General features: G+C 44.0%; 4 protein-coding genes across 4 annotated transcripts in view; 2 read left to right on the top strand and 2 right to left on the bottom strand.

Annotated features, from left to right (window-relative positions):
* trmt1 (tRNA methyltransferase 1) overlaps positions 1 to 8,311 on the bottom strand; it is a 46,979-nt gene extending 38,668 nt beyond the window's left edge. The window contains exon 1 of the mRNA XM_083635199.1: positions 8,171 to 8,311. The gene's annotated coding sequence lies outside the window, so the exon portion shown is untranslated. The remainder of the gene's footprint in view (positions 1 to 8,170) is intronic.
* Positions 1,348 to 4,536, top strand: LOC310775485 (uncharacterized protein). The gene is made up of 4 exons (XM_083635639.1): positions 1,348 to 1,700; positions 2,904 to 3,098; positions 3,191 to 3,270; positions 3,428 to 4,536. Exons 2-4 carry the CDS (start codon positions 2,937 to 2,939, stop codon positions 4,383 to 4,385), a joined length of 1,200 nt encoding a protein of 399 aa, XP_083491765.1. The 5' UTR covers positions 1,348 to 1,700; positions 2,904 to 2,936; the 3' UTR covers positions 4,386 to 4,536.
* On the bottom strand, positions 4,827 to 7,311 carry LOC310775551 (uncharacterized protein). Its single transcript, XM_083635719.1, has 3 exons — positions 6,452 to 7,311; positions 5,928 to 6,063; positions 4,827 to 5,817 (listed from the first exon to the last, which is right to left on the bottom strand). The coding sequence occupies exons 1-3, from the start codon at positions 7,066 to 7,068 to the stop codon at positions 5,062 to 5,064; spliced, it is 1,509 nt and encodes a 502-aa protein (XP_083491845.1). The 5' UTR covers positions 7,069 to 7,311; the 3' UTR covers positions 4,827 to 5,061.
* Positions 8,312 to 10,822: 2,511 nt separating the features above from the next.
* Positions 10,823 to 17,048, top strand: part of nacc1b (nucleus accumbens associated 1, BEN and BTB (POZ) domain containing b) — a gene marked incomplete at its 3' end in the record, with an annotated part of 42,971 nt that continues 36,745 nt past the window's right edge. The window contains exon 1 of the mRNA XM_083634683.1: positions 10,823 to 10,924. The remainder of the gene's footprint in view (positions 10,925 to 17,048) is intronic.

Raw genomic sequence — 17,048 nt, forward strand, 5'->3', positions numbered from 1 at the left:
ATTATAATGTTTCGGGTAAAGACTAACCCTCGGGCTCTTCGATCGTTGCCTGTCAACAGTAGACTATTAAGAGCCCTCCATTCACCTACTAGCCAAAATCCTTTAGGGAATCTGTGTCGGGCATTAACCTCACCTTATTTCTGCACTTTGAAGTCACAGGTAGGGTGCCATGGGGCAACCTTTTTATATCAGAAGCCTAGTTGCGCCAAAAAGTGAGCGGTCATTCTTTTTAAAAGACAAAGTTTGACGAGAATCGACCAGTTACCTGGAAACAGAGTCCAGACAGACGCAGGCGCACTGGCATCATTTGGTGATTGCGCCTTGTTCCTTTTGGGCCTTTTTTGAAAAGGTTGTTGGCAATTTGAGCAATCAGTCACATCTGGCATCTTTCTGACTATCTTTGCTGTCAGGCGTTCGGGGGCTGTCTAAAATGCATTGCAAAAATGTCTGTAGAAGACGAAATGATGCCAGTGCATCAATGCATCAATGCTAAGAATAACCGCTCACTTTTTGGAGCAACTAAGCTTCAGCTATAATAAGGTTGCCCCATGCCACCCTACCTGTGACTAAGTTTAAAGTGGCGAAATAAGGTGAGTTTAATGCCTGACACAGATTCCCTAAAGCACATGTGTCAAACTCAAGGTCCGGGGGCCAAATCCAGCCCGGCACCTCATTTTATGTGGCCCGCGAGAGCTAACAAAGAATAAAATGTGCCCAATACAAGTCTAATTACTAAACCATACTAAAGGGGCACAGTGGCTCAGTGGTAGAGCTGTCGCCTCACAGTCAGAAGGTCCTGAGTAACCCCCCCCACTAAAAACATGCAGAAGATCAGATTGTCATCGTCATCCGACCAGTGACGACAACATCCGAAGTTGGTCCCCGGGCGCTGTACGAGAAAGCGACCACTGCTCCTGGCCTGCCCCCCGGAGGAAAGGACATGCCTGGATGGGTTAAATGCAGAGGACACTTTTCACCGGCCACCGTCAGCATGAGTGTGTTGTGGCCGCATGCATGTGTTGTGGTGTTCGTGTGACAATAAACGACGGGCTTGTCCCGTTACGAGAGAGTTAATTGTAGTTATTTCTAACAGTTGTAGGATACTAGTTGTCTGCCATTTTTTCCCTATAATTCTGCTTCCAGAGCAAGAGTTATATTAAGTTATTACTAAAAGCCAATAATAATCAAATCAGAGCCAATAGGCTCTGTGCACAAGTGATTAGACAAACTTCCGGTTGCAGTCAAATCGGCTCAACAGCTTCCGCTTTAGCCCGGTCACTGTGTGTATGTAACTTATCTCTGACTATCTGGTTTTTATACACTATTTCTGGAACTCATTACTGAATTTTTATGACGGACTTGGCTGAATTGATATTTGATTAGGCCGCCGCCTGGACACGGACTTGAATTTTTACGGATTGCGGACTTGTATGAAGCTTAATATGCTATTACGTTAGCTAAAGCTAACGTTAACGTTAGTTTAAAGCTAACAGTGTTGGAACCATAGGTTTAGAACGAACATCTTCTCTACCACCGAATTGCTTAAAAAATGCCAATTTTTACGAGATGTCTCCAAGATCTGCCTAAAATAAACGTAAACGATGTCCATCGTATCGTTAATGCCTGTTCCCCCGCTCCCATAAGCAAGCGAGAGAAGGGATTCAAGTTATACATATCGAGTTATCTCCACAACTACGAGGGTAAGTAGTGTTTAGATTCAAGCTGCCTTGCTGATGCTTTGCTTTTGTTACGTTTGTTAACTTCATCCTAATACCGCATACCAACATGTCATACCTACTCAGAATTTTAACCCCTCAAATGCCAGTGTACAGTAAAAAGTACAGTAGAAAACACAAAAAGTGAATTATTTTCCTTCCCATAAAGGCAAACTGGATTTCTCTTGGGGGGATTATCATAGCCTGGGATATGTTCAAGATTGGCAGGATCCATTTTAGAATGATGTCACAACAGCGATGTCATAACATGATTTTGGTCAATAATGATGGGTTTTAATATTTTTTTCAGATTACGTTTGTTTACGATGTTAGCTTGTTTTTATTAATGTTAACACACATTGTTAGTTGTTGTACTAACTACTAACCTCCCCCCTCTCTCAGTTTCAAACAAAGATCAGAGCACAGGTGAAATGATTATCAGGGCATTGTGCCACAGATCCATGAGGAAATCTGAGAAGCCACACAGTTTGAGTGTATGGTGAAGCTATATGCGATATGCATGTTACTTTAATAACCCAGTGTTCCTGTTGTTTCTGGGGATTCAGCTAGTGTTGTAATACAACGTAACTAGTAATGGAACGCTCAAAAGAGTGGCTAGAGTAGGCAGATACATTGACCTAGCTGATCCCCAGAACCTGGGTTAATCTGTTCGTTTTGTTCATCAGATAATTTTGCATGTGTTTTTGTACCACTTGGTCGTGGTATATAAGCTATGTTTTAGCCAGGGGTGTAGTGGTAAATACAGACAGAGGTGAGTAAACTATCAATAGTGAGTAGTTTATCCACCTTGTTTCCCCTCTGCAATTGATACAGGTGATCTGCAAATAGGTGAGTAAACTATCTGCCTCATTTCAAAGAGGAGGGTAAACTGTGTTTACTTGTGTTTAGCCTCCACTACGCCCCTGGTTTTACTCAGCCATTCATTTAGGTGCAATCTGGTGTTAAAAGTACAAGGCTATCATGAGTCAAATAAACAATCTAGTGCATTTGACTTATACAACATGCTCTTAACATATCGAAGTACATAACATTTGGTCTGTGATAATAGATGAATAATATTAGAAATATATATTATTTAAAAACCAAGATTGCATCCTAAAGGAATGGTCAAACAATGAAACAAGCTAAGAGAAATAAGTATTTACTATGACATGTGACTTTTTGCAGGTGGTATTGAAAGATTCCAGTCCTGTGGAGCTGATGCATCACAGTTGCACATGTGTGGCGGGAACAGCTTTCTGCAACCACTGTGTTGCTTTGCTGTTCCAGTCGGCACATTACTCCCAGCTTAAGGTGCCAGTGGTCCCCCCTGTGCTCAGCTGTACCGAGGGAGAACAACAATGGCACAAGCCCAGAACTTTGGCAAGTCAAGAAAAATGCATATTAACCTGTTGCACTATAATTATACACCTGTTGGTGATATTTTCTAATCTATATCCTCCCTACCTTAATAGGGTATAAAGCCAGGCCCTGTGGATAAAATGACTGTGCTGTCTGCTAAGCCAAAGTGCAGAGCAACAACAGAGGGTGTGAGGTAAAATATCTATCTCTCTTTTTTCCCCAGAAGTGATGTCACTCAACTAGAAATGATGTCATCAGTGATGATAGATTTACTGTATTGCAATATGCTACATGAATGTTTGAATGGAAATATGCATACGCCACTTATATAACCTTTATGTTCCACACAGGAGCACACTCTACAAAGGCCTCAGTGGGGACTTGCCTGATCTTTCCGTCTTTCGGGTGACAGAGGTGTATAAGGATTTCTCCGCAGCTGAGGCGCCGATGATTTGCAGCATGGGCATCAGCTGTGAAGTTCCTCTAGTTGACTCTGCCCTTGGCAAGGTTCAAGTCGGTAGTCCTTTGTCCTACCAACAACAAGCGACGGCAAAGAGAGACCTGTCCTTCCATGCTGCCCCACCACCTCCATCTCTGCCTCTTCAGAATTACCGACTGCAGCCATCCAGTTCCATGTTTGTATGTACTGAAGCACAACAGCTACACCTTAAGTGTCTTGAGGTCACCTGGGTTATGGCACAGAAATTTGAGTGTGCTACCAGAGCACAAAGTTCATGTGCTGACTGGCATCGCCTAAGGAGGCCTAGACTGACTGCCTCACGTTTCAGGGAGATCTGTCAAGTTAGAGAGAACTCTGAGGAAGGTCTGGCTAACCGGATACTGCAAGGGACCCGTCAGACGGCAGCTATGAAGAGGGGGCTCGAAATGGAAGCAGATGCTATCTGGGAGTATTGCCAGCTAAAGAGAGTCAACCACTACCCCTGTGGATTTGTAATCCACCCCGATGCTCCTTGGCTGGGGGCATCTCCAGATGGGTTGATCTTTGACCCTTCAGAGCCATGTCAGTTTGGTCTGATTGAGATGAAGTGCCCAAACGTTAAGAGCTATGTTGACTGCCCGTATCTCAAAATGAATTTGGGGAAATTGGAGCTAAAACAAACGCATGCTTACTACTCACAAGTGCAGGGGCAGATGCTAATAACTGGAATGGATTGGTGTGATTTTGTGGTTTCAGCTGAAGAAGACATACTAATTCAACGAATATACAGGGACAGTGATATGTTGGAGGTGATCAGAGAGAAAGTAGACAGGTTTTATTTCCATGTCTACATGCAGAAATGCCTGTAAGGTTTCAAGATTGAGACATCAAATATTGTACACTATGCAAATCAAATGTGTTGAGCATCAATCATCTTACTTTCACTATTAATGGGAAATGCTTTCATGATTAATAACACTGCCTTCCCACCATGTTAACACAATAAAAGTGTAAATTGGCTGAGTGACTCCTGCTGTTTTTATTTTAATACAGTTAACCAAAGTTCACAATTTTAACAATTATAGCTGTATGGGGCAGTTCACAAAAAATAAAATCCCCCTTAACCAGAATGCTATCCATCCCGATTATTTTGGTGTAATTTGCTTCGTTTTTCTGATAAAAATTGACAAGTTTTTTTTAAATTGTTTGAGTGAAATCAGATAGGCAAATCACACCAAAATTATCTGGATGAATAGACAACACTCCTGGTATCCAGGTAAGGGCAAAAAAGTTTCAGAATGTTGTGGGAATTGACCCTTTTTGACAACTGTACAACTTAACAATGACCACTGTAACTTAATATGATTGTGATTTTATTATCTTGCACCTTTAAATTGTCAAACACTCAAAATACATTTTTATCAGACAATTTATTTACCAATTAAAACTAAAAGGAATTTAGCTGCTGTCGGGTGGAAAAGTGTACATTGAACACTGAATAGTTCATATCAAGTTCCTCAGAAGAGGTAGTTATGGCTACAATTTTCAATTTTCACATCTCCATTTCTTGACCAGGGGTCCATTTTGGTAATTTGAGAGGAGACATGCGACTGTGAATATTTGATTTATGCTCCCTGATATAGAGAGAGGGATAGTGGTCTCAAAGAGTTTGTTCTCTTTTACTCTTCTGATCAACCTCTCCACGTGGACTCTCAAACGGGCAATGGACTGCGTCTTCAGAACATCCACCTCTGGCATTTGGGTCCTCTTGGAGAGGAAGGCAGGACGATGAACACTCCCAGGCACAAGGTCATCCACCAAGAATCCCTTGTCAACCATGACGGCCATGTCAGGTGTTAAGAGTGATGTAATACCTGACTGACGAAACACCTCCTTGTCACTCATGGAACCCTCAAAGAGTGGTGACACAAAAGTCAGGGCTCCATGAGGGGACATGCCCACCATGGCCTTGAAGGTGCAGTGGGACTTGTAGGTGGAGAAGACTTCACTCTGAAGGAGGAGGGATGAAGGTGTTTGACACCATAGCTCTGTGCAATCAAGAACTATGTGTGTGTTGCTGTAGCTGCCGTCAAAATCACGTGGCCTTGTGGCCTTCACAGCTGCAGGTGACATCCAGATACAGATGGAGCCCAGTAAGCTGTAGAGGAAGTTGGCCCAGGTTACAATGATTCGGCTGACTGTCGCTCGGTGGATGTTAAATCTATGGCCAAGCTCCCTCTGGGTACATCCGGTGGACAGGTATGTCAGGAAAAGGAAGAGCTCATCTATCGGCAACAGTTTCTGGAGGGAAAAAAGTTTAATGAGCTGTTAGTTGTTTAAAAGTATCCTCTTCATGCCCCATACTTTGTGTGTGTGTGTGTGTGTGTGTGTGTGTGTGTGTGTGTACTTACAGTTGGTCTGGTTAAAGGGCTTTCAGTTGTCGTGCTAGTGACATCGGCTTTCCTTGCTCTGGTGACCCTAACTATTTTGGCTGTTGCTGCCTCGATCAGGTTCCAAAATGCCATCAGATGATTGTATGTTGGGAATCTTCAAAAGAACAAAACATAATAACAAAAGCAAGTCAAGCATCAATACATATTAATTAGCCAGAGAGAGAAAAAGCAATACACTAAAACAGACAAAATATTAACATTTACAATATTTAACACAAAGACAAGAAATACACAATTATATACAGTATGCATGGGCCTGAGAGGGCAGTCATTGATGTAATCATTTAGACTAGATGTATTAACTTTGTTTTTGTTATGTTCATTGTATTATTCATTCTGTTATTCGTCGGAAAGTATATTGAGACACACCTTGGTGTGATTTTGGACTTAAAATAAAACTGCTTCATTTTGATCTTACAACTATACCATTATTTATTTATTAGCTTGATGGGTTTATTTTAGACTAATGCTAGATGTCTTACCTGGTGTAAAATCGGATGTCTTCTGGGGAGGAAGCAAATCGCTGGAGTCCAAAAGTGTTTTGTAGATGATATGTTTGGAGCTCCTGTCTGAGCGCCTCGATTTCCCTCATCATCCCTTCATACTGCTCCCGGTCGACACATATGGTACGGTTGGCACCATAGTCGTGGTCCAGAACCATCGGTACTGTTTGTTGAATGTCCTCCTCAGGATCCGGCACAGGCTCCGGACATGGTCCCGGACTTGACGGTCGAGGTCGGCGTTCCCAAACACCAGCTCGTGTCTTGTTGGTGTAGTTGTTCCACTCAAACAATAATGGGACGGAGCTTGCTTCTAATATCCGTCTACCCTTAGCAGTAGTGGTGATTTGATTATCCTCGAAATGTCGGCTGCATACCTTTGTGTGTTTGGTCACTGAAAATCCCATCCTCCTGATTTTCTGTATCCACCGTGCACGAAGGTTTGTGTTTTTTGGGAAGCAGTGGAAGCTCATCATACGGTTATAGCGACTTGAAGCTGAGCAAAGTGGCACACAGCAGTGATCATTAGAGCCACCCATACCTCTTTGTAACTTGTGCACATCTCGTACATTATATTTCTTTTTCCTCACAGCACTCATCTTGTCTTGTTATTGTCATTCGGGGTTCTCAGTGTTTTGCTAGCTTCTAGCTAAGGGTTCGTTAGCTAACGTTAGGTTAGTTTAGCCAGCTTAAACGTCATACAAGTCCGCAATCATTAAATTCGTGTCCGTGTCCAGGCAGCGGTCAAATCAAATATCCATTCAGCCAAGTCCGTAATCCAAATTCAGTAATCAGTTCCAGAAATAGTGTCGAAAAACCAGATAGTTAGAGATAAGTTTGATAAACACAGCGACTAGCACAGCGACCAGGCCGGTAAGGAGAGGAAGCCGATAAAGCGGAAACTGGCTCGCCGATTGGCAAGAAAACCGGAAGTTCGTCTAATCACTTGTGCAACTAGCCTATTATGTAATATGAGATACATTTACATGGTGTTACATTGACAATCGGCCCTTTGAGGGCAACCATAATGCTGATGTGGCCCGGGATGAAATTGAGTTTGACACAAAGGATTTTGGCTAGTAGGTGAATGGAGGGCTCTTAATTGTGTACTGTTGACAGGCCATGATCTAAGAGCCTGAGGGTTAGGTAAAGACTGGAAATCTGGGTCTGCCAAATGTACACATGAAACAAAAGACAACAAAAACTGCACAATCAGAAACTGTACAATCAGAGACCAAGAGACACTTCCACTTCATACAAATGAGACCGTTCAAAACCTGCATAAACCACTGGGTGATACTAGTCTGGAAACAAATGGGACAAACGTTGATTGAGCTTTATCTATTCTAATAAATCTTGTTAATTAATCTAAGGAAACAACCAAGGAGCTAAGACTTGTACACCCCACACGACCTGTGCCTCCATCTCCAAAGACTTGTGGTAAAGTTAGATTTATTATTAGAAATCAAATGGCTTCGTCACATTGATTAACGTTACAATCACATTAATTTGAAATGTCAACACGGCTGGTAATACTCTTTAACAAGCCTCGGTTAGCTAATGCTAGCAAGCAGAAGCTAAATAGCAAGAAAATCCAGTTATCAGCGGAGTAAAGGGAATGTTGGGCACAGTTGCTCCAAGCCAAGGCGAGCTAGCAAAGTTAGCTAATTGTCTAGCTAGTTAAGTGAAGGGAAATGTTACCTGTGACGATTAATGATGCTAGCCTGGAGCTATTTTATACTTCGTCAAGGGTTTTTACTGTAAAAGCAATATAACTGGCGGTGCGTGGTCTGTTTACTGTCCTGCTGACTCCAGTCTCCACTCGCCTCACGTCAGCACATGGACGCTGCCATCTTTGGAGTTAACTACGGAAGCCCGCACAGAGAAGAACCGCGCCGTCAGCAGTGTAATGTAAGGACAGAGAGGGTCGAGAGAGAGGCTGTACACACTGGCCTACTTTCTCTGAACATGATGTGAACAGAGTGAGGGTGGGGTAAACAAACATCAGTCAGCGTTTATGAATAATCTATCGTATCGATCTTATTTTATTGTGCCTTATGTGGATGATGAACCCCTATGAAAAGACTAAACGGAGCTGCTTTAGAGACAAAATTGAAATTCAATTAAACTCAATTATCAAATAAAATTTAAATTAAAACCAATTAAGTTATATCAATTAAACTCACTATTGAGCGCCACGGCCCCTACAAGAATACAGTGATTGATTTGTTCCGGGCATGTAGGCCTATTATGTTGCTGGTAATGACAAATAATTAGGGCTGCATGATTTTTCATTATTGATTAATCTGATGATTATTTTCTTGAGATCGATTAGTTGTTTGGTCTATAAAATGCCACAAAATGGTGAAACATTTCAATAATCCTTTCCCCAAAACATAAGATGACATCCTCAAATGTCTTGTCCTGACCAACAGTCTACAACCCAAAGATAATCATAGAAGACTGAAGAAACCAGAAAATATTCACATTTAAGAACCTGGAACGAGATAAATGTAGTCTTTTTTCTTAAAAAAAAATAAACTAGCCTATATAAAAATAGCTGGTGATTAATGATCAGTCACTAATCAATTAATCGACTAATAGTTGCAGCTACAATAATGAATCTTTTTCATCTTTATCATAACATCGCCGTAGGGTTGGTTCGAAAAAAAGGACATGAATGAGTAGGCCTATTTAAAAAAGAATAAGAAAAAACTAGCTAATTCCATAAGCCTGCACATCTGGAAGGGGGGCGCTATGACGATAACTGTCCACAGAGCGTCGTGCTATACATCTGACACTGGAGAATTATAGAGTTAATAGTATTTGGCATGACAGAGAGAGGGGGGAGAGCACAGGCAGCCCGTTTCTTTCCCCCAGCTCCTGGCGTGCCGCGCCTGAATGCAGTCTCATCCCGTTTAGTATTCAGCGCTGCACCGCCCCTCCCGCCTGGAGGCCCCGGAGGGCTCACCGTGCTCACCTGCCCGGAGTCTAGACGCACAGACCGAGACAAGACAGCCTCACTGCTCGGTGTCCAGATCCACTAGGCTACTGACTGCAGGTGACAAGGGGGCCAGACAGAGAGGGAGGGAGTCCCACCACCACCAACACCGCACCCAAGGGAGAAGGTAGGTATAGGTGTGAGAGTGTGGGAGCTGTGTGGGTGGGGCTCAGACAGTCGGGTCGACTGGGGACGCTGCTGCCTGCAGTGTTACTAAATCAATTAAGATAGTAGTTTCAAATGTAATCTGAATACTTTCATTTCGTTACATTACACGTTACATTACTTTCCCCGTTACATATTGGTCATTTGCATCTTCTATTAATACCTTCAAAAATCGAATCAACCACAGATTCAACAATAACCCTAACTTAGGGTTAAACCCTAAACCCCAATACCGGTATATAAATGATCTGCTGCAAATGATTTTTGCAACTATATCAGAATCAGAATCAGCTTTATTGGCCAAGTATGTACAAGGAACTTGATTCTGGTTTACTTTGCTCTCAAAACACTAAACAGTGTTCATTAGTCATTATTATGATTAGCCTATTATTATTATTATTGTTGTTGTTGTTGTTATTGTTATTATTATTGTTATCATCACCACCACCACCACCACCATCATCACCACCACCACCACCACCATCATCATCATCATTTAAATCAACTGTTTGCCAAGCTATTATTGAATGATTCGATGTGGGGGTGGAAATAATTAACCTTCGAATCGATATTTAAAGGCAGTGCCAGTGATGACAAAAGTAACGACTTTATGAAGCTTCTTTGTGTGTAGGCTAGTTTAGGCTACAGGTAAACTCGGTTTATCTACCTTCGTGTTTGAATAACATTACTCACCTTTGTATCTAGTTTACCCACCTTTTTAGCTGACATAGCCTACCTACTACATTGATGTACTATCAGGGCAAGTGTCACACTGATATGGGAAGATATGTTGTAAGGAGAAAGCACATTATTCATTATTTATTTATGCATATTTATTTATTTGTGAAAATAGTATTGTTGTTTACCATGTACGAGTACTACAGTGTACGAGTCTGTCTGTCTGTCTGTCTGTCTGTCTGTCTGTCTGTCTGTCTGTCTGTCTGTCTGTCTGTCTGTCTGTCTGTCTGTCTGTCTGATCGGTAGCTCTGTGATCTGTCTGCAACCCCTGGGACTTCAGAGAGAGGGAAAAAAACGCTCTGCGTCCCCTCTCTCCCTCTCGATAGCTCTGCGCTCCTCGTCTCGCCTGTATGTGTGTGTATACGTGCGCGCGTGCCCGTGTGTGTGTGTTTGTGCGTGCGTGCGTGCGCTCTGGCTGCTGGTTCAGTCACAATGAATGGCTGCCTGTAGCGAGGCGGAGGGAGACACTAGACCGCTTCTTCTTCTGCCTGCGCTGGCTGCTCCTCCATTGAGACACTTTCCAGCGGAACACAGCGAGCCTGGGCGACGGGGTGAGTGAGTTAACACCGGGCGGGTCACCGAGGACAACGGCTCGCCCACCACAGCCTGCGAGACGGCTCGCTCAGCCCGGGGCGTGAGTGGGTCGGTGTCCGAGGGGGGCTCTGCTGGGTGAATCTGGAGAGGGTGGCAGTGTGTGTGTGTAGTGTGTGTGCGTGTGGAAGTGGGGGGATATCTATTGTTTTTTTGGGGGAAGGTGTGCTACTAGTATGGGGGATGGGCTCGCAGGGACAGCAACCAGCCAAACTTTAACCACTTCACCGACTTCACTTCACCCATCGCCGCCGCTGTCCCCTTTTCCCTCGGTGAGTGACTCGAGGGTCTTGGGTCGCATTCCTGAACTTTTAGATAACTAATAAGGTGGGAGGTGGGAGGGTGTCGTTTCATTTTGAGCGATATTATAGCAGTTGCAGAATCTTGACGCGATTAATTTGTGGAGCACGCAAATCACGCTGCTGTCCTGTCGGGTTATTAAGCCAACAACCCCCTCCTCCCCTCTCCCCTCTCTCTCGCCATGCCGGGGATCCATCCGTCTGTCTCGCCCACAGTTGCAGCGCATTTGTGTCCCGGGATGACCTGTTGATGTCGGCTAAAGATGGAGTGCCTATAGACCCCCCCCCCCACCTCCCCGGTAAAAAATGTAACGTTAACCCGTGAAGATTAACGCCTGGATTAAGTTAGAGATAGGTGAGTGCGGTTTATTGTGTGTTTATATGGAGGTTAATGAAATCATTTAAGTCGCTGTACGGTAAGCGACATTTTTGGGGGGAACAGCGTGTCTATCTCTCCTATCGGTAGCTGCCGTTAGGCCGCCGGGAGGAGGAGGAGGGAACTCGGGCTAAAAGCGACATCACACCGCGCTGGGCTGGCTGGCACGGAGCTGCTGAATATTTGATCCCCAAGACTATTTCCGTGGCAGATCTCGTGCTCCCCGGTGTCTCGATCGATAAACGGCGAGAGTGAAAACCCGGTTGACATAAAAGAAAGGAAAGGGGGACTATCTTTTTGTCCGCTGCTGCTCCCCCCGCCCCACCTCCTCCCGTCTCCTCCTCTGCCCCACACACACACACACACACACACACCGGCCCGGGCCAGCCGAGGACTCCCAAATCCTACCGGGCATCGAGGCTGGCACACGGCGGGGCACCGAGAGCTCTCTGCCCGCTCCGACCGCCCTGCTGCCCCCGCTGGCTCTCCCTCTCTCTCCCGCAGCGTCTACCCAGGCGAGACACACGGCTCCGCTAGACTTTGATGTGAGATGGAATTAATGTATAATGAACGTGTCTATCTAAATATTCCGTTTTGAAGTTTCTATTCTAGTCGTGCTCAGGGGAGGCTACACTATAGCCACATTTCGGGGGGCTGTCTGTCTAGCTGTGCGTGTCGGTAAATACTGTTTGTTCGGCGTTCAATGTTTGTAAAGTGACGGCCTGGAATGGAATACATGTGATTTGTAGGCACGTGTATCTGCAGGAAACGCATAGGTGTTGGATTTTATAGATGCCACTTTTAGCCTTAGCTTTAGCTTGCTACTTGCTAACAGGCCACCTTTAACCTCCCTCAACCAGGAAACTGAATATCATTACTCAGGGATTGATGTTGGTATGGCATGCCTATGTTAGTTTTGATTTAAATCTGATTGGTTACATGAAGTCTTGAATGTAGTGATCAAAATGACTTTTTTTTTTTTTGTTTCAACATAGTTGTAGTTTGTGGTTTGTCTTCACAAAGTCAATCTGCTTTTGTGGCATTGGGGATTAATTTGAATTGAATTGTACAAGTTGCAGTAGCGCGCACACACACACACACACACACACACACGCACACACACGCACACACACACACACACACACACACACACACACACACACACACACACACACACACAGACACAGACAGGTTAGCATGGTGGTGTCAGGAGAGCACATACTGGGGCACATGGGGGGGCCGGGGGCCAGAGGTCAAGTGGTGGAAATTAACTCTTTTATGTTTCCTGGAAGTTGTGCTGACCCCTGTGACCTGTAGGAGGAAGCGTAGTCCATACTAATAGGATCTCGGCCTTGGGTGACATCTCAATGCTTTTCAATGCACTGACTGAAGTGAAGTCAAGTGTGCGGTTCACATAAAGTTAGCCTTGACATCCCACGCTCAAACCATTATTACAAAGATTGTTGTGTCATATACAGGGATGCAAACTAGTCACTTTTAGGTGACAGTCACCTTTTTTATTATCCCAAAATAGGGCACTTGAGTTAATGATTTCTGAGTGGTTTTGTGTATCTGTCACCTCTTTCACTCTGCATGGGTTTGCATCCCTGCATAATTAGTGAGTATCAGCTTCAAGCTTTGGCCAGTTTCTTCCTTTGTTGATCCGGTGAAGGTTTTCTGTACATGAATGCTGTTTAGCAACACCCCGCTGTTTATTATTAATACATTATTCACACACCAGGGGAAACTGCTCAGTGCAACCACAGCCTTCTGCTGCACTGGATGGGCCAATGCCTTGCTCAAGGGCAAGCAAAGTGTACTTGGGATCATTGACATTTCACTGCCTGGACTTTCCCCAGCCAGTCCGGGGATTTGAACCGGCAACTTTTTCCCATCGCAAACCTGCTCTCCATGGTTGATCATACACCGTATTGTCGAGACACATTCAAATCCACGATTATTCGTTATCACGCAAATTGTCGTTTTAAGTAGGGGCAATATGCTGTATGTAAACAAAGCCTGGACAGGACCCAAAACGCCCGGAGAAAATGTCATTCCAAGCCACTTGGGTTGAATTATAATCACATTCATCGAATGCATATTGATTTCTTTACATTGTCAAGGCACACCAGTGTGTCACGCGCCACAGTGCCTAATCAACACTGACTTAGTTATGTCAAATATCTGCTCTTTTATTGAGGAGGGGAAAGTAAATGCTTTGGATTGATAGAGTTTTAATATTTAGGGGAATGTTTTTTTTCAGGCTGAAATGGTACAAATTTACTTCCAATAAAACCAATCGTCCATCCAATAGTTTCCACCATTAATAATAGAATATTAATTGGGAATATTGGCCATATTGAAATGTCCCATGTAAGTTGAAATGTCTGCTGTAGTTGAATTTTTTTTTGATTTTTTTTTAATAAGATGTCAAAATATTTTTGCCCATTGAATCATCAAAGCTAATATGTGATTCACAAAGGAATCGATTCAAGATTCAAGATTTTTATTGTCACTCCGTAGTGCTAGTATCACGTGTGAAATTCTTGTGCTGTAGGCTCCGTTACAACATAGTGCAAATAACAGTATAACATCGATCAGATCAGAATCGATCAGATATAAGAAGATAATAGTCCAGACAGTCCTATTTTCAAAAATGTAAATTAAATGCAAATGAAATATGTATGACTGCCATTCCAAGTAGGCGGGCTTTATAGTTGGACTCAGCCCATTGACTCGCCAAATAAATTAGTGGCTATAAATCTCTTAAAAATTAATTGGCCTATGTTGTAACGCTGAAGACTATAACGGAACATTATTCTCTGTGCTCTCCTCCTGTAGGCGTACGGCTGGAGCGCCGGATTGCTTTAGCCCACATATTTTGTTTAACCTTTATTTATCCAGGGGGAGGGTTTGCTGAGCATGCATGCTCCTTTTCACGTTCACACATGGGAGGCTGAGGGGCCCTTTACACGAGGACAGTTTCTGGAAGAAACGACACAATAGCGTTTCCTTCACACCTTTTCCTTCACACCTTCTCCCTGTTTACATGAGCGCGGTTGAATTTTTAAAACACCGTAATGTACATGCCAGGTCGCTAGGTGGCAGTGTGATCACCTTATTCTTTGCCCATACAAGGACGCTTCTGCACGACGTAATTTTGTAATCGTCTTTCCTGTTTTAAACGCGGAAGTAGAGTATGCCTACCGCAGTCATTTAGACTTGCCAAAAAGCTTTTTTCAAGCAAAAAAAAAAACCCCAAACTGTTTTAAAGTTTTAATATTTGTCGGGTGAGAATGTAACATATGTGACCAGTTTATCAGAATAACGCCTATTGGAAATCTTTAACGAGCAGCGAGGACCGGGAGGCTCCCGGTCAGCGCAGCACAGTCAGACTGTGCTGTCGGACTAGCTATCTGTCAAACCCTACTGTAGGCTACCGGCAGTGAGAAAACACTGTCGACGTGCTTTTGTAACTAACGTTAAATGCCGACCGGGTAACAGCCATCGGCTCCTCGCAGCAGTAACGTTATGAACATGTCACTGAAGTTGGCCGCAGTGTAGCTTAATTCTGAATGTTGCCAAATTTCATTCATACTGACGTTTTATTTGGTTGCCAACTCGCGCACGGCTATGGCGTGTGTCGCCTGTGCAGGCACGTCAGAGTTTCTGAAATGTGCCGTTCCAAAGCGATTGCATGGAGCGCTCAGCGGGGAGCGTCACCAACAATTTCACTCTGGAGGGTGGTTTTAAAATCTGTCGTTTCCTAAGCGCGAATTCGCCGTCGCCGTCTTACCGGGAGGCACCAACGATAAAATAATTCCCTGTTTCCATAGGAAACCGTCCTGGTGTAAAGTGCCCCTGTATTATTAACACCCTGCTTCACAGTCACACCTGGGAGGCTGAGCTTCCCAGTACAGCCACAGTCTGTATTGTCGGCCAGTGGGCGCCTCCACGGGAGAAGTTTGGATCTAAAGGAAAATTCCACCCTCAGATCCTCTTACGCCGTTATATAACATCAGTCTGCTATGTTCCATCATGCATTCCAGGAGTGATTCTGTGATGATGTGTTGGGAGCTGGTTGGCTTCTGGTGGTGCAGCAGGTCTATGACCTTACACAGAAGGTGCTTCTCTGTGTTCTATAGGTAGAGAGAGAGAGAGAGAGACAGAGAGAGAGAGAGTCAATATATGTTTTTCCTGTAAAAGAAAAATAGGAGAGAGAGAGAGACGGAGCGAGAGAACAATGCTGTGGTTTGCTGTGCCTGTCTGTTCAAATAGCCAGAAAGCTGCAGAAGAGGGCGTTGTATTTCACACAGTACCAGCGACTCTGATGTGCACCGATGCATGCTGGTCTATTGAGGCTCCTGTGGGTGCATTGCATGCTGGTCTATTGAGGCTCCTGCGGGTGCATTGCATGCTGGTCTATTGAGGCTCCTGTGGGTGCATTGCATGCTGGTCTATTGAGGCTCCTGTGGGTGGAGAACTTGCTTGCTCCGCCTCTTCTGCGATGGATTTCTCCCTTTGTATGATTGTTGATTGGACGTTGATGCAAACTGGTGAATTCAGACAGAACGAAGCTCTTGCTCTTTGATTTGATTTGATGGACTCAACTGACTGCTTATGTTTTAGATCATTGGTTCCCAAACTGTGGTCCGTGGACCACTGGTGGTCCACTGGGCTCTGCCCGGTGGCCCGCCAGAGCATTGCATTTTTTTTAAAATCAGACAACCGTTTTTACGTACACGTTAACCCCGATGAGTTGGCTCGGGCCGATTTTCGGAAATATGGCGATATCTGGGAAATGTCACAAATGTGAAAATCTACTGTCCGAGGCTGTAGCGGCGGGTTGAGTATAGAGAGGCAAAGTGACCGCCTACTTGCTGCTTCGGCACTGTACCAGAGGTTTTCATCCGCCATTTATTTTCCCATGGACATTTCGTAAAATGCTTCTACAAATAGTTTTACTCGTTCAAACCAAACGGTTCAGCTATATTTAGAATTGGGAGAGATCATAGAACATTTCACTCCGACCAAAACTGGGAAAAAAAAATCTTTCTTTAAATCCGCGATTTCTTTACGTTTTGGTCCGAGTGAAATGTTATGTGGTCTCTCCTATTTCTAAATATATCTGAACCATTTGATTTGACGAAGTAAAACTATTTTTATAAGCATTTTACGAAATGTCTATGGGAAAATAAATGGCGCAGGAAAATCTCTGGTACAGTGCTGAAGCAGGAAGTGACGTTCCACTTTGGCTCTCTATTAACTCATTCAGGGCCAATGACGTCTTTGACGTGTTATCAGGAATAGCCCAGAGGGCCAATGACGTGTTTGACGTGTTTTTGTTTTTATTCGTGCAGCGCATAGTTAAAACACTTCCCCAGCCTGTCACATGGTATCAGGTCCCAA

The sequence above is a fragment of the Poromitra crassiceps genome (assembly GCF_964638095.1).
Source record: "Poromitra crassiceps genome assembly, chromosome: 4".
Taxonomy (NCBI): Eukaryota; Metazoa; Chordata; class Actinopteri; order Beryciformes; family Melamphaidae; genus Poromitra; species Poromitra crassiceps.